The sequence below is a fragment of the Spermophilus citellus genome, assembly GCF_964194105.1.
Source record: "Spermophilus citellus genome assembly, chromosome: 8".
Classification (NCBI taxonomy): domain Eukaryota; kingdom Metazoa; phylum Chordata; class Mammalia; order Rodentia; family Sciuridae; genus Spermophilus; species Spermophilus citellus.
In genome coordinates, this window is record NC_138189.1 from 118121356 (window position 1) to 118139620 (window position 18265).

At 37.4% G+C, this 18265-nt stretch overlaps 1 protein-coding gene across 4 annotated transcripts in view; it reads left to right on the forward strand.

Annotated features, from left to right (window-relative positions):
* Positions 1-17354, forward strand: part of LOC308654351 (broad substrate specificity ATP-binding cassette transporter ABCG2-like) — a 58227-nt gene extending 40873 nt beyond the window's left edge. For 3 of the 4 annotated variants that reach the window (XM_081303611.1, XM_081303613.1, XM_081303612.1), the window contains 9 exons: positions 1084-1188; positions 1794-2041; positions 6486-6568; positions 9641-9730; positions 11108-11232; positions 12835-12989; positions 15095-15184; positions 15600-15685; positions 17137-17354. In XM_081303611.1, coding sequence (XP_081159737.1) covers positions 1084-1188; positions 1794-2041; positions 6486-6568; positions 9641-9730; positions 11108-11232; positions 12835-12989; positions 15095-15184; positions 15600-15685; positions 17137-17284 — 1130 coding nt within the window. In that variant the 3' untranslated portion in view covers positions 17285-17354. The remainder of the gene's footprint in view (positions 1-1083; positions 1189-1793; positions 2042-6485; positions 6569-9640; positions 9731-11107; positions 11233-12834; positions 12990-15094; positions 15185-15599; positions 15686-17136) is intronic. The other variant, XM_081303610.1, reaches the window with a different exon arrangement.
* Positions 17355-18265: the final 911 nt, after the last annotated feature.

Here is an 18265-nt window from a genome sequence, read left to right on the forward strand (position 1 = left end):
CTGAACATTTTTGGAAAGACCCAGTATCATTCATTTTCTTCTAGACCATGCAACAGATAGTGATGTTGTTCTACTTTTATGAGGGCTCATGGAGATGCTCATTGTTTCCTAGTAATATTAAATTGACTTGAGTGGGTGTAAGTTATTATTAGCCACTGGAATGGCTGGTCCTAAGTTTGACTTGGGTAGGCAAATATTTCTGGGCTCCCAGGTTTTCTTTCAGATTGAATTGTGTGATCTTTTTAATGGCTCATGCACTCTGCTTCATTTTAGAAACATTTAGAAATTAATATAGATATTTCTTCATGATCCCAAATATAGTTTTAAACATTCACTAGCTATATTAATATTTTAGTTTATTCTCAGCCACTTAAAATTAAGTATGTATGGGTTTGGAGAGTTCAGAGGAAATACTTAAGAGTCTGGTCTCAGGCCAAGTTTAGATAATTGTGCCAGAAGAAGTTGAGGTGAGAGTTTGGGTGTGCTGTGCTGGTCATGTTCTCTGAAGAATTCAGTTCTTGGAATTTATTGTCTATTTTGAATTATGACAGCATGATATGATAATGATAATTTGGACCTCTGAATTTAATAGGTGGAGAAGCAATCTTGTTGACATGCATAGTGCCATCCCAGCATTTGCTTCATGAACTCAGAAAACACAATGAACCTGGGCATTTTTTTTTCTTGTATCTAGATTTAAGAAGTACTGATAAGCATCGGTTGATCCCCATAAAAAAGACGAGGATATTATGTTCTAAACAGTCCAGGACTGGTTACACACACACACTCACACACTCACACACACACGTATATATGTGTATTGTATATGTATTATATATATGTATTATATATGTGTGTGTTTATGCACACACACAGGATTAGGAGACAAAGCATGTTGAAATATTATATGAATGAACAAGAGGAAAGTATAAAATATAAAGTGAGGTGAGAAGAAAGCAAGAACATGGCAGAGAAAATGTTAGATTTGTCTTCCCTAGCCTCACTTCCCTCACTCTCTGGAAGTGAGTAGTTTTTACTTTTCAAGCCCATCAGGTTGAGTTCTTTGGTTGCTTTGTTTTATAGGTTACCATTGTGAGCTCCTCAATAACCCTTCAGACTTCTTCCTTGATGTCATCAGTGGAGACTCCCCTGCTGCGGTGACAGCAATGCAAGAGGAAGAGGGTGAAGGTATTGTGAATAGCTTAGATTCACAGGTCTTTGCCTGGTTGAATTGGCTGAAGTTTAGCAATGTGGTGGCTCGTTAAAACCTGGCTTTCTGAATTCCTACTCATGTGGTGTTGTGATTCCAGTTAACAGATAGACTTTCTTCTCCATAAAAGCTATGGATGTTCTTTATTGAATTTATGAATGACCACTTCTGTGCTACTCTCATTATAAAAGGAGTTTTCATTAAAAAGAAAATATGATAATTTTTACATATTTTTAGAAAAGGAAATTGAAACTCATACTTTTGCACATAGTAGAAAATAAGGACCAACTTTTTCAAAATTAAGACTTATAATTCTGTATGGTAAGGAGTCTATTTTAAGGATTAGGGTCCACATACTTAGGAAAAGGTCTGTGAGTTTGCTCTAGCCATAAGATCCAGGCAGAAGTCATGTTAATTCCATGTGTTTTTCTGATGTGTAGAGCCATGACAATGCTAGTGATTTTTCTATGTTTAGCTTTAAAATTTAGGTATTATCCATGAAAAGGATCACAGAAAAATGGCTTTAATTGTTTGTCACCTATTAATAATATTTCTCTTTTTTGTGTGTGCTTTTATTCCAAAGCCAATGAGACTGAACAGCTATTAATAGGAAGACTGCCAGTGATCGAAGGATTAGCTCAGTTTTATAGCAAATCCCCCTTCTATAGAGAAACAGAAACTGAATTAGAGAGACTGTCAGGTGGCCAGCATAGCAGGAGCCCGGCCTTCAAGGAGATCACCTATGTCACCACCTTCTGCCATCAGTTCAGATGGATTTTCTGGCGTTCATTCAGAAACTTGATGGGTTGTCTCAAGCCCTGGGGAGTTGAGGTAATCTTAGAGATTCTTTGAAGTTTTCTGTGAAATATTCATGTGGATGCAATTTGGTTCTGATATAGTCTGCTTCAAGATAATGTGTATCTTCTACCCACCCTTCCATTTATTTGTCATCCTTACTCCATTTAGGATATAGAAGCAGTCCATAAAACACAATTAAGTTTTCACATCTAGAAAGGTGTTTTTTTTTTCAGTGATTTCTTGGAATACATAACTCAGAATTTTGAACCAGACAAATTGTAAGGGAACATCTCAGTAAGAAATTTATTTTTTTTTTCAATAAATGGAAGCTAAAGGCAAGAGAATCCATTTTGGGGTTTTCTAGTATCTATCTACTTTCATTCATTGATTCATTCCACAGCTTGAATGCAAGATCTTGAATTGTATTTTGGGGAATCTAATATGCTAGTGGACAAAGTGAGTTAAAATGACAACCTCTGCTCTCATGGATTTTATTTTCATATGAAGACAGAGTGATGATGAGTGAAGTAATACAACACACAGCATGTTAGATTGCAGGAGGGACTATGCAACAATTTCATGCAAAATAGGGATAGAGAAGGGGAAGAGAGAGGGCAAGAGATAGGGAAAAGAGGGTTGGTTTGCATTTGAAATTAGGTGGTGAGGGAGAGCTAGTGGCTTTGAATACATCTGCAAGTACCTTGGACTGTCCACTCTCTGAGGGAAGTACCTGTATGCTAACTGTTTTCCTTGTAATTTCCTCCTCATTGAGAGATTCTAATGTTTGGAAAGCACTAAATATCTTGAAAAGTTTTCAGTTTAAGCACAGGTAGTAACCACACTTAACAAGGATATTCACTGTCACATTAACTCTCTTATCTAAGATGTGATGACGTTCTTTTCTCCTTTTGATTGGCCTTTGGTCATTGGTGATTATTACTCCTTAAGGTTATTTTTCTTTTTTGCTATTCCAAACTCCTGTGTCACAATAAAAAGTTCATCAGTCCATCATTTATAAGGAAATCAATTTAGCTAGTTGCTTGGGGGTTGTTATTTTTATTATCAGTCATTGAGTTTGAGTACTGAAAGATGGCCTGTTGTAGGTTCTACTGAACTGACGTTTTAACATAAGAACCACAGTTTTCATCTTTCAGTATTGTCACCTTTCAGGTGTATCTGAGAGCCTGTTCTTGTTTCAGTCATGCTGTCACTTGTGCCACATGTTTTTGAACTTTTCATTTATCATTCTGTCAGAACATGGCCACTTTTGTGGCTATTCATCAAGGGTAACATTTTATTCTCTGAGAATAGATTTGATGTTTTAGAATCATGCCAGGTAAGTTAGATCCATTAACTTGGACCACCCATTGTTCAACAGTGGGGTGATATAAGGAGTTGATTCTTTAGTGTGTTTTCTGTGTTAGGTTTTTCGTACTGCCTCTAAAAATGATGGATCTGCCAATGTGCAGGACATTGTGTCTCATCCAGGACCCAAGTATGAGTTATGGGCAGGGCATGAATAGACCATGGCTACTTGGTATACACCAGGATTGTGCCTATTTGGGATCTTGGCTTCATTAAGGCACAAACACCAGGCCCAGAGTCTCCAGGTCACCTGTTCAGCCTCATCAGCAAACTCAATCCTACAAAAGGAATTCCCACAATGTTCAGAGAAGTAGCCATCTCTAGAAGAAGGGTAGAACCTTGAAGCTCCTGGAGTTTAGCAGAACAACTCGTGTTAAAGTTTGTGAACACTGAAATGTTAGTGTAGGAGTAGGCAAACCCTTTTCAGTAAAGAGCCAGATGGTAAATGTTTGGGCTTTGTAGGCCCCATCTGGTCTGTCTCATGTGGTCAGCCCTTCCAATTTTAACATGAAAGTGGCTGTAGCTCATATATAAGCAAATGAACATGGCTGGGTTCTCAAGAAACTGTATTCATGACTATAAAGTTTGAATTTCATACAAATTACATAGTGCAAGATATATTACCTTTCCCCTTCCCACTACTAAAAAAAGGGGTAAAAACAATTCTTAGCTCATCAACTTAAAAAAAAATAGGTGCTGGGCCCCATTTTGCTTGGGCCATAGTTTACTTGGCATAGGGTTTGAAATCTTGTATGATTTTTATTTCTCTAAGTTTTGATCATAGAATTGTCAAAATATTTATGACTTCCTACTGATAAATCTTGTGTCTCTTGATGTATAGCTGTACTTTGGTTTGAACTAGATATATATATATGACTTATACTTTATCTCTAACCAGAGGCTGTTTTTGGAAGATTGGAAAGAATGATGATCTTTATAAGATTTATTGTTCAATTGTAATGTCAAACATTTCCTGATCAAACCAATTTGGAAGACTTGACATTAATCTCTTAGAAAGTCATTGTTTTCTATGAGCATATTAAACATTTGACTGTGGATTCATTTTGCTAGTAATTGCACAAACTTCTCTCAGAACATGTCTTGAGAAATACTCATTAAACACATTTGAACAAAAGCAGAATAAAATATTGGGACGATTTCTTTATCGAATCCTTCTGTTCAAAACTGAGACTGGCGGCCACATGCACAAACTCAGTCATTTTCTCCATTGTGCAATTTCATTTTGCCTGGGGTTTTTTCTTTCTTCATGTAAGAAAGAATAGCACAGGTACACTTTGAAAACCATGACATGATCATAGGATGCACTGATTTGCCAGTATGGTAGAAAACCGACTGAAAATAAAGAACAGGCGATATGTTAGTATAAAATATCAGGTGTGGATGCAAAAGAAACAAAGAATGCAGAACCTCTGGATAGCAAGACTGAATATAAGTTATCCTGAGTGAAGTATAGAATGCTGTGTACCTGTGTGTCCTGCACATTGGCAAATCCATCAGCATATATTTTGGAAGCTCTTTCTACTGACTTGAAAGTGAGTATATTCTGAGGGTAATGAAGACGTGTCAGCAGAATGAATTTTCCCCCAAATTTCTGTCTTATGTTGAAGGAGATCTTATGAGCAAAACATTTAAATAATGACATTTCCATACTGTGGTCTTCACAAACCAGTTTTTTCAGATTATGATTTAGTTTTTCTATTCTGGCTTGCTGCCTGCCTAAAATGTTCTTCACAAATCATTTCATGTGTGGATACAATTGTAATGTTGAGTATTTTTTTAACTACATTTTTATATTTAACTTGTGAATCATTAGATGTGTAATTCCTCAAATAAAACATGATAATGTGACCCTTAACCTTTTGTTGATTTAAGTATCCCTGAGAGAATTGTTATCCTTAAAACAAAAGTGGTGCTGGCCCAGTAACCTTGGGAGTTGTGCACAGACTGAGTAGGTGAGGATGGTGAGGAGCTGTTAGCTCAGGTGGATGTTTTGACAATAAGCTTCACTGGCTGAGGTTGAAGAGAAGCAGACAGAGGAGATGGTAATGAAGCACTTGGGTGTCCCCAGAGAAAACTGGATGAGTGCTTTGGTGACCATGACAATACAATTTCCCATGGAGGACAGAGGTTGAATAGGTGGGAGCCAACTTACAACTAGTCTGTATCATGAAAAATACCATTGTCAAAATTTGTGTGTGTATGCTTTTAAAATGTTGTTTATTCATTTTATGGTGCTGGGGTTAAACCCAGTGTCTCACACATGCTATGCTAGCATTCTCCTGCTAGCCCTGAAATTTCATATAAATGTAATTTAGTTATTTATTTTTGTGGTGCTAGGGATCGAACCCTACCAACTGAGCTACATCCCCAGCCCTCATTTATTTTTAATGAGTGTAAAGTCATCTTGTTTTCAGTTGAACCTCTTGAAGGATGAAACTATCTATGCATGTGCACTGGCACAAAAGTTGAGAGTTCCATTCAAGACTGAACTCTTAGCCACTTGGATGTTAGTTTGTTCCCCAAGTGATTTTCTGCACCAGTCTGCCATACTGTGTAGCATTTGCATGTCCAGTACTAGAGCTGAGGCTTGGACTGGCCATTCCTGGTGAACACTGGAGGGATTTCCACCTGTCCAGTAGTCTTCTCTATTTTCCTGTCAGTTCCCCAAACGTTTTTAATTTGGTTTGGAAAGTAGTCTAATAAACACACATAATTTTATCTTCTCCCAAGGTTTGACCAAGTCATATAAAGTGTTTATCTTCAGAGAGGGTTCTGATTATGTAGCCATTTATTGAATCATAATAAATGATGTGGAAAGCCGGGTGTAGTAGCACAAGCCTATAATCCCAGCAGCTCTGGAGGCTGAGGCAGGAGAATCATGAGTTCAAAGCCAGCCTCAGCAACAGTGGGGCTCTAAGCAATCCAGTGAGATCCTGTCTCTAAATAAAATACAAAATAGGGCTGGAGTGTGGCTCAGTGGTTGAGTGCCTCTGAGTTCAATCCCTGGTACCAAAACAAATAAACAAATAAATGATGTGGAAAAATTTTTACCTGTAATTACAACTCTATTTTCATTTTTCTTTTGGAAAAGATATTCATCATAATTATGCTGGGACTGTTAATAGGTGTCACTTTCCTTGGACTAAAAAATGATTGTACTGCAATCCAGAATAAGTAAGTAAATTTAAATACTGTTACATTGTTCAAGCTTATAAAGAGCCAGTATGAATTTGAATTTATACTAAGAATGGGATAAATGTCATTGTTTTATTGGGGGTGGAATGAGCACATTGAAAACTGAGTGGAAGAGTTAATTTCCTTTTCTTCAAAGGTATGTATGTAATGGCAAGTAATATACAACATAAAATGTTGACTTTTTATCCATTTTTAAGTGTATAGTTCAGTGGTATCAGTTGCATTCACATTGTGCAACGATCACCACCATCCAGCTCAAGAACATTTTTTAATCTTCTCAAATGGAATCTTCATACCCATTAAAGAATAACCCTCCATATCCATCAATCCCAATCCCTGGCCACCACCTTATAATTCTGTCTCTGAATCTGGCCACTCTAGCATCCTCATATACAAGGACTGATACAGTATTAGTCCTTTGATATCTTATTTTCTTTAGCATTATGTCCTTAATAATCATCTAAGTTGTAGCACATGTTGGAATCTTTTTTTCATTTTAAGACTGAATAATAGTCCATTGAATATATACTACCTTTTGTTTATTATTCCTCTGTTTCTGAGACTGTGGGTTGTTTCCACCTTTGGGTTGTTAATAATGCTGTTATGGGTGTACAAATATTTGTCTGAATTCCTGATTTCAGCACTGTGATGTAGGCACCTAGCCTTGTTGGATCAAATGATAATTTTATTTTTTTCAGGAATTGCTATGCTGTCTTCCACTGCAGCTGCACCATTTTACATTTTTACCTGCAGCACATAAGGGTTCCAATTTCTCCACCTCCCCACCAGAATATGTTATTTATTTTTTTCTTTCTTTAAAAAAATAGATGTCCCCTGGATCTTTGGAGAAATATTTATTTGAATTCTTTGCTAATTTTCAAATTGGATTATTTGGGAAATTTATTGTTGCTATAGTTGCGTTGTAGTTTTTTATATTCCTGTATTATGAATCCTTTATCAGATACATAATTTGAAAATATTTTCTTCCATTCTGTAGGCTCTCTTTTCACTCCATTGATAATGCCTTTGATGCATAAATGTTTTTAATTTTTATGTAGTCCAGTTAGCCTATTCTTTCTATTGTTGTTTGTGGGCCAGTTTCCTTGATAAGTTTTGATTAGTTTGACTTGAGAATTGTGCTCATTTCTGCCCAGCTGTGCTAGGGAAGAGGGATAGAATGTTTAGAGAGCAGGGAAGATACCCACAGATGTGACAGAAGTTATACAGATTCTTCAGAAATACTTGTGGGGGAGGTCCAGTTGCAGTGGGCTGGTGTACCTCTGCTGCACTCAGTGCTGCTGGGACTTCACCAGAAAGTAATGCCTCTTATTTTTCTCCACACTGTTCAGTGGTGGCTGCCTGATGAGCAGCTCACTCTCCCCTGTGCTCTGGTCTGCAACAGTTATTGCAGGGAGGCAAGTTGGATAGGTGAGGTTATAGAAACAACGACAGTACCAGCATTAACTTACTTTTCTCCTTGTGTTACTATTGTTATTTGGGGTTGTCTTGTGTACTCAGCTCCTGTGTTCTCACCAGAGAAGATTTTAAGCAAGATACAAAACATAGTAAAAGTTTAACATATTTTACTAAGAAAGAAAGCACCCCCAAGTAACATGATAAGTTTTCTCAAAGATGATGAGTTTTATTGACCACTTGATTTTATTGGTTTATTTATTGAGCTCAATTTCTAAGGGGAGAGTGGGAAAGTTGTTAAAAAAAAGTCCCACCCACGTATCACTCCTCAGCTGTGATTTACAAACTACATTAGATTGCTAAACCTCTACAGGGTATGCTTTTATCTATGGGCATTTAAGTGAAACCTTAGGGAAGAGGGAGGCTATAATCACAATGATATTATAATGATATGCTAACAACAGAAGTACAACTCTGTCATACTGGCCTGGCTGACAGGTCTTAATTGGAACTTGTTTTACAGAACTTTTGGTTGGTGGAATCTTGTCTTAATCATCCTGCTTTTCTATAACTTGGAATCTCTGGTCTGTGTAAAGGTGTAAAGGTCTCATTTCCTCCCAACCAGACCTGGATCAGGATAATTTGTGTGTGTCTCTTTTCTTTTAAACATATATATATATTTAAGTGTAGATGGACACAACACAATTCCTTTATTTTTATGTGGTGATGAGGATCAAACCTGGGTCCCGCCTGGGCTAGGCAAGCGCTCTACCGCTGAGCCACAATCGCAGCCCCTGTGTGTCTCTTATCTACAGAAGAGTCTTTGCATACCCATCCCTTAGCCATGGGAATAACTCTGGATGGCCTTGGGTAAATTTTTTCTTAAAGAAAACATGTGAGGTGTTAGCACTTAGGCTCAACATTGGAATTAACCTCTTAGCTGCTTATGCCCATCACCCATGTCTATCTACCATCTATGCAAGACCAGCATCCCAAGGAATAACTGTCCAGGAACAAGAGTAAGAAAGTAACTTTCAACAGGTAACATTAACTTGCCCTAATTCCCAGCATAGGTGAGAGAGAGGCAGGGCACCTCAAGAATACATTCATACACACACACACACACACACACACACACACACACATATATATATATATAATTATATAATTTTTTTGTCTAGGGCGGTTCTCATTGTTCTAACTTGGTTTTTGGAACAAAAAGGGATTAAGGGTATAGAAATGGCTTTAGTGCCCTCCTTTTTCTTTAAGGATGATATAGGAGCGTAGGATAGGTGGGTAGGATTTGAGATTTCCTGTTACATGGATAGTACTTAGGTCAGTGCAGTGATTGTTACCTATGGAAATGCCCTTAAAAATCTCAATTCTTGATGAGACTTTTTAATAGCTGTGTCTGAACATAAGTGCTCAGCAAAATGTCACATACCTCAAAAACTATGGAGGCACCACTATGGAGATAGAAGTGGGGAGAGACCCCATGGAGTCACATGTACCTGTTTTAACCTGTATTTTTAAAAAAGTGTATTTAATGTTATATCATTACAGATATAAAAGTTCTGGGGGTAAAAACTTCCCTAATTGTATTGAGTTGACAGTAGGGCTTTTGTTCCTCTTCTGCAGAGCCTGGTCACTCTATGTGCTAACTGTCTTCCAATGTGTCACGAGTGTCTCAGCCAGGGAGCTCTTCCTGATGGAGAGGAATCTTTTTATGTGAGTAGGTTTACACTCTGGGAAGTAGCATCAGACCCTCTGGTCAAACTGATAACATTCACAATTGAGCCGAGAATATAATCTGGGAATATTGTTTTGTTATAGTTAAAGCTTCATCCCGGGGTTTCTTAAACTTACTTCCAGACCACTCATATATAATCGAATCAAGCCTTTATTGTAGCATACCGATGGCAGTTGACCAGAACATAAAGCTGTTCCCCTGATCAGCCCCAAACAATTTCAAGGGCACTCCTTATAAGCCTGGAAAACACAAAAGGGATGTTAGGGGTCCAGCCAATGCAAGCAAGCCAGGTTACAGAAGTGGGAGAGTGCAGTGAAGCGGAGGGAAGCCTAACCAATCACAGTTATCCCAGTCACCCCAGTTACAGTAACAGAGCCCTGTTACCCTAGTTACAAAAACAATGCCCCATTAGGTAGTTCTGCATTCTTAAAGGTTTCTATAGCAAAAGGAAAAGAACATCTTGCCCCAGTCATGACCCTTCTACTTGGCAGGGTTGTTTTACAGGATGAAGTCATAAAACAAAATGGAGTCACATTTGCTTCTGCTATCACAGTTTTATTTCTTAGTTCATTTAACTGACAAATGCAAATTGTATATACATGTAAAGTGCAACATGAGCTTTTGAAGTCTGTATAGGGATTGCTAATATTAATGGAGAAGAAGCACTCAGGGATGGATTGGAAAATCAAGATGGAAGAGATTTTCCCATACTTACATGCCAAGGGCAGGAATCATCAGAGGGAAGGAATGAAGATACTGGTGGAAGAGTTTGGAAATACAGGATATTTCAGGAAGAAGAAAGATGAGGATTTGGTAGCTGACGGGGTGGCACATTTGAGATGTGATCATTGAAGGAAGAAGACTTTTTTTTTTTCTTTTGTAACATGAAAGTAGCAGAAGTAAAAGGATTTTAGGGATGTGCACTTACATTAAGGCTTAGGAAAATATCAGTGTCACATTCTTCACATTCAGAATTGGGGAGAAGAAAAGCCTGTGCTGCCACTGAGATTGGGCCCTGGAGTTCTGCTCTTCAGACAGCCTTAGAGGACAAGCAGGGTCTCAGAGGAGAGTGAGGAGATGCAGACTGTGTCCCAGGAGGGGTGATGTGCACTAGAGTGGGTGGTGGCAGGAGGGGTGCTGTCATGAGAGGGTCAGAGCAAGAGCCTTGAGGGGCTGATGCCCCAGGGAGGCTGCACCTGAAGTGGAGAAAGGCATTAACCAGGGATCAGCCTGGAGCCTGTGGGCAGCTGCAGTGTCAGACCTGGTGGCAGCAGGAGTCTGTACAACAGCATCTCATCTGAGCTGTGCCTTCTTGGACTAATCTGGGATGTGTGGTGTGTGTTTTTGTTCTGTAGACTTGAGTCCATCAGTGGATACTACAGAGTGTCATCTTACTTCCTTGGAAAACTGTTATTTGAGTTCCTATTCAGGAGGTTTTTTCCAAGTTTTATATTTACTGGTATACTATACTGGATATTAGGTAAGTAATAAGACAAAGATGTGTCTTCAGTCTTAGATATGAGCTGATGCTAATTTCTAATTTCTCTTTGTAAGCATGTTCATGGTTCTCCAAACTGCATACCCAGCCAAAAGCTATTGAAGCATTGTATCCTCTCTAATAAAGCTGCTAAATGTGGGCCTTGTTCAGACTTTTTCTAAACAAACTTTTGTGCATGTGTGCGGGAGGGGTGTACTGAGGATTGAACCTAAGGTATAAGCTCAGTAGGAAAGTGCTGGACCATTTCATTTTAGTTTTACTTTAATATGAGACATTTTAATCTTGGTAAATTTCCAGGCTAGCCTTGAACTTGTGAGCCTGCTTCCTTGTTCTCCTAAGTAGCCTGTTTTCAGGTATATCCCCCCTTTAAGCAGTCCAACAAACTCTTATTAAAACTACATTTTATTGAGAAATGCTGTGTGTCATATACAAATATGGAGGGAATTTATAAAACTCTTTGAGATTGTGCTAGAGGAACTGGAATATTTATTGCCTATTTATCTACATTTCTTCTCTGTATCTCTATGTATATCTCTATATGGAGATAAAATATAGATAGGTAGGTAATATCTCTAGAATCTATAGAGATATGTTAAGAGGGATAAATAATCAACACACACATACATTCTCTCCCTGTCTCCTTCTATGGTGAAAGAAAGATAGTGACTTTTAAAGAAGGTTAATTTAATAAAAATACTTGTTTGTAGATATAGACAGATGTTTGTGCATTATGCTCAAGTTTCCTTCCAGTTTCATTGCATGAATATTTCCATATCTCACACACACACACACACACACACACACACACATACACACATACACACACGTGCACACATAAACACAACAGAAATATCTATTTTTGACAACACATGAGAGTAAGAACCATTGATAGAGCATAAATCTTCCATATTACAAATAAAAATTGCATCCTAAAGAATTTGTCATGATAACTAAACCCCCAGACTCCTGTTTGGTATTCTTGAAGCTGTTTTAAAATCTTCACATTATATGACCCAGAACATTAGCTTTATTATCATTTATAAAGTAGTTGCTTAACCTAACTCATTCTCTATCACGGAGCCATGTGATTGTTTGTCTAGGGAAGTCTTCCATTATGGAGAAAATCTCTCTCCATTTCCCAAGATACTCAATCCACTTGTGGAATCCCAACCCCAGTTTCTTCACTAATGCAGTTGCAGCAAACAGTGAACAATGTGGAGGTGTCTGGGTACATGAATATGCTCTTGAGTCTCCTTAGAATGTAGAATTTTAGCCATTTGTGTTGCCTGTGTCTCTACACCTCAGTATCCACCTCTGATACTGTTCATAATTACATGTAAAGGAGAGTAGGTGTTACATGGAAAGGTCCTTCATCAGTAAATGTACAAAAGAACTGGGATAACTTTGTGCAGTTACAATGAGGGAAAAAAAATGAAGTGGTGAATCATGATAGTTGGGCCATGTTTGTCTTTTTTTCATTCTGATATTAACTGATTGGAAAATTGTAGTGTTCTTTGCATGTTGAACAGTCTGAAAGACAAGGTGACCTAGACAGCTGCACTGACCCCTTCTTTTCTTTCTGAGGGCTGAAACAGGGGATAACAGCTTTCCTCATCACAATGATTACCACTTTGATGGTGGCTTATTCCACCACTGCCATGATCCTGGCTGTAGGAATACATGAGAATGCAGCATCTGGAAAAACACTTCTGGTGACCGCCTATTTTGTGTTTATGCTGGTGAGTGGGAACTGTGCTTCTGTGAGAGAGAATTTTCACCTTGTTTCTTCATGCACATTCACCTTGATAAATTGAAACTTGATAATCCAGAGGAACTATCATTGGCCCATTTCCTCATAAAAAAGACAAGTTACCTGCCTGCCTTTGATGCTGGTATTAGAGATTTGCCAGCTGTTTACCCACAGCAGAGATGGTTTGGTTGGACTCACTACTCTCCAAGATCAGAGCAAAGCTTCATGAGTGTGCAGCATGAGGAGTCTAACTTGAGTTTTAAAAATAGTGGAAAATGTCCAAACCTATATATTATGCTTGGGTTTCCCCCCAGTTTCATTGCATTGAATATTTCCATCTCTCTGTGTCACACACACATAAAAACACTAGAAATATCTATTTTTGACAACATACCAGAGTAGGAACTTAAATCTATAGGTCAATTATTTCTGGTTTCCTGATGATCTCTTATATCAATATTTTTCTGATCTTGTTTTGTTTTCAATGGTTACTTAATGGTTAAGTTCTAATCTTACATGGCCCTAAAGTTTGCACTCACAGTGATGAATCAACAGGTGAATGGAACTACTTACCACTATGACATGAACTAAACAGGAGTGCCTAGCCATTAATACGTCCTTTCTGCTACAGTAGGAAAAGATGCCTTTCAGTGATGCATAATTAGTAAAAGCACTTGCCAAAGTTTAATTCTTTCCTTTCTAGATTTGGCAACTACCAATGTATATCACTGAGAAAGTATTGTCTTATTTATATTTCCTATATTATCCTTCAGTAAATGAAGTGTTCTTCAATAAATTAAGATGTTTTGTTTGTTTCATTTGGTGCTCTAACTGATTAACTTGTAAACATTTCTATGTGGCAGTTTAGAAACCGATCATAAAATCGCATTTTATTTAGAGATGCTGTTGTATACTAAGCACACTGGAGTCTTCAAGAATAAATGTGTAAGCACAGCACAGTACCCGTCATTGTTTTGCATATCCCAAGGCACCTTGCACTAGTTGAGTCAAGTATTATGTGTTCCTCAGAGGTGTCTCTTTTTTATCTTGAGCATTCTCTCTTGTCACCTCCATTGTCAAACTGCTTTCTGTTAGCTTTAGATGAATGTATTGACTGGGTTTTCTGCTGTACTCCACTACATTATCCTCTTTATCAATTTTAGGCTTTGGGTTTCCTTAAGCCTGCATTCTGAACCCCAAATTACTCCAAAAGTCATGGATATACTGCACAGACCCTTGTGAATAACAAATCATATCATATGGAAGTAGAGAGGGATATGTGATGCTCAGGATCTCTGGTATGTTCCTAGATGGTCAGCTTTATTAGGAGAACAGATAGTGGTAATGCAATGTCAATATTCAATGTAGCCAGCCCTCATATCTATGGGTTCATCATCCAAAGATTCAACCTACCACAGAACTATACAAAACAAAAATTGTGTCTGGACTGAATATGTATAGTTATTCTTTTCTCATCTAAGACATAATGTTTAAACCACATAGCATTTATATTGTGTTAGGTATTTACATAAGACATGGAAATGATTTAAAATATGCAGGATGTATATATTTACAGCATAAAGAATGTACATAGGTTACATATAAAACTATGCCATTTTTAAAATAAGGGACTTAAGCGTCTGCAAGTTTTGGTAACTGTGGGTGAGATGGGTGTGTCCTGGAAAAAATTCCTCAGATACTAAGAGATAGCTGTATTTCTTAATCTTCCATTGTGTGCAGTTACAAAGAAAGCTGATATCATAGTCCTGATAATTAAGAATCCTCCAAATAAGTGGAACATATTATATAGATTATAGGCTTATTTCCCCAAACCTTCAAAATAATTGAAACATGTAATATAGTTTATACATATATTATCCTTCCTTTAATATCATAAACTGCCTCATTTATGCAGAGGTATAGACATGCAAAGAACAAGGATTATTGTTTAGAGTAAATGGAAAGAATTTCAAGAAAGTGTAGATCTTAGCAGAGATGTTTTTAGAAGGTTGTGGAGTTCTTGTAGAGGGCCTTGCCCAGAGTTCCTCATGAAAACACTGAACCAGTTCTGATACTTGGTTTTTCTTTTCATAGGTTTTCTTGGGTATGTCATTGAATTTTGAAACCATGGCACCTCAGCTCTCCTGGCTTCAATACTTCAGTATTCCTCATTATGGCTATATGGTAAGTTGTCTTCATCTGCCATTGTGACTGGGTTCCTAACCTGGGAACAAACAAAATCAAGCCTGACCCTCTCATTTCCAATCCATGAACTGTGACTGTCTACTATCCATGAACTGTCTTTCAGGAACAATGCATGAGTATTTCCTGTTAGCCTTGGTAACCACAAGGTCAGGGATTCATCTGAGGTTTTTCTCAGTCACCTCATTGTTTCAGGGAGATGAAAGGTGAAGAATATTTTCAGAATAAAAGAAGGGTGGGAGACTGGAAAACAGCTTATTCTAAAAGCCAAATTAGAAGAGAAACAAAGACCATGAAGTACTGAGTTGCCCAGGCTGACCTTGAACTTGCAATTCTCCTACCTCAGCCTTTGAAATTTGAAAGTGTTTACCTTGTCCTGTTCCCCCTTGTATTACAGGCTTTGCAGCATAATGAATTTTTGGAACAAAATTTCTGTTCAGGATCCAATACAACAATGAGCAACTGCCATCCCAGCTTTTTGATGTAAGTTTGTGTTCAGTGTCCTAAAGGATTTGATTACTTTCTACTGTGGTGTGATATTGAAAGTCTCCTGGGCTCAGAAAAAATTTGAGTCCTTCCAGGGTCAACAAGAGTTTCTGAATCTATGTTTTCTCACTCTTAAAGTAAGCCATTGTGCACTAGTAATGCATGGGAACATGCTGTGCATGTATTTGACTGCAGTCAAAATTGTATTTAATATGGAGAATTATCTGTTTTGAGCTTTTGAAAGATTGATATTTTAGTTGTGGTTTTGAATTAACAGGAGAAAAGAGAATGCCATAGATTTTCCAAATAGTATTAAAATGATTCTTAGTAATAACAAATTTTTATTATTAATTCCTGATAGGAAAAATTCTGTGAAAATTTTCTTTCCTTCCCCCTTAATCCTGGTTTGATCTGGGTGTGACATCTTTGTAACACAAAGTCAGTGGCACATTGCTGGTCAGGATGAAGTGTATGGGAAAAGAAGGACCAGATAAGGAGCCACCTTGGGCTTCACAATTACATAAGGCTCATCCTCACAAGGGGAAGGAGGAAGCTTCTCTTCAGCAAAGAGAGGCCATCGATGTTTTTGAAACTTCTAAATTTGAAGAGATGCACAAGAGTGGCAGCAGGCAATAATTGTGGCTGCACCAGGTTTTTTTGTTTTTTTTTTTTTTTTTTTTTTTTTTTTTTTTGTAACAGCTGCTTTTCTAAGCTGTGGCAAGAACACTTCATCCTGCTCTGCTTCAGCTGCTTTTGTAACATGTGGCAAGACATTGCATCCTGCTCTGCTCCAGCTGCTACTTAAGATCCGACTCTGATTCCTGGCCCTGAGGGTAGCTTTCTGTAGCTCAGTATCTGTGATGCTCATCACAGTCTTGGTGCAAAAGCCTCCAGAGTATAACTCTGGCTGCAAGCCTTTGCTCCTCCCTGGTCCTAGTTTTATAATTCTTAGCCTGTGTTCTTTGAATGGCTGTCTTGTGAGAAGAACTATGGGGATCTTTGATCATCTTAGCAAGGGCCACAGGTGTCATCAGTTAAAGCTGAGGGTTCCCTACCAGGAGTATGTGAAAAATTACCTGAACAATATTTCCTTTGAAGAGAGCTGCATTACAAATTTGGAAATGAGTTCATCTTTGAAGGCTAGACACTTGGTTCATAGTATGACTGCAAATTTGGTCAAGGTTGTTAACCCTAATTCTCCTCTTTAAAATATGTGTAATATTAATACCCCTTTAGATTTCTTTAGGGTTTAACTGAGTGTTTAGATGCAAATTGCTTGGCATGGTGTCTAGCAAAATTGTAACCATTTAATGATTGTTAATTATTAGATATGAAGGGATAACACCTGGTTAACTGTAGGCTTCTTGGAAAAAGAAACAGTAAATATATTGAGTAAATTTGACAGATACTAGCAATGAAATTATAACTTTATTTGTGTTGAATTTCAGATGTACTGGCGAAGAATTCTTGATAAATCAGGGCCTCAATCTCTCACCTTGGAGCTTATGGATCAACCATCTGGGTTTGGCTTGTATGATGTTTGTCTTCCTCGAAATTGCCTATCTAAAAATGTTATTTCTTAAAAAACATTCTTAAATCCCTCTTTAATTTACTATGAATTGCCCTCACATTAAAAAGAGAACCTTGATTTATTTTAAATATCCAATAAAGATTTTATATTATTTTCTGACCAGTTGCGATCAACAATTATTTTAATTAGAAAAATTTCACAAAAATTATAACAAGCCATATTTTACATGACAGAACCAAACAAAATACTGATGCTATATGTATTGTATAATAGTTTATCTCATGAGACAGGATGGAGAAGAAAATCTAGTCTAATTGATTGACCTGAAAAAGAGGAATTGAATTTCAGAAACTCTTGACAAGTTGCCAACATCTCTGATATCAGTTTTCTCATCTTTTTAATAAATAGGGAGGTTAATATCACTCCAATTTTAAAAAGTTTGTGACTCTGTAATTTTCTAATTAATTAATAACTATGTAATTATTTATAATTAATAAATAATATTAATATTAATAGTTATGTTATTAATTAATATCATATATGTTAACATCTGAAGAGATCTCAAGATGGCAGAGAATGGCTGGAATTTCCAATTGCTCCTTGGCTTGGATACAAGCAGCAGGGAGTACTGCGTCTCAGCAAGGTAGGTGAAAAGAGGAATTCACTGAAATTCAGTATTGTACAGTCAGAGTCTCATAAAGACTCAGAATTTCGAGTGCATTGAAGAAAGAATAAAAAAAAAATCATTGGATTCAGGCTCTTTGTAGAAGTTGCAGTGTACCTAGTTTATCATGGAAGGGAGGGAAAATACAAACAGAAACACAATGGACCAATTTTTCAAGGAAAAAAAATTCCTAGATCAGAAAAACTGTCTGAACTTAGCTGGTCCAGAACTACACAGCAAAATGACATTTAAAAATGATCCATTTTGTAAGTGGAAGCGGAGAGCTGAGACTAGAGACATTTTGAAGAGTTCATGCTGCACCTTCTGCTACTGGAGCATGGGAGATTGTAGCAAATACTGCCATACTGTCTTGTGAGCATCT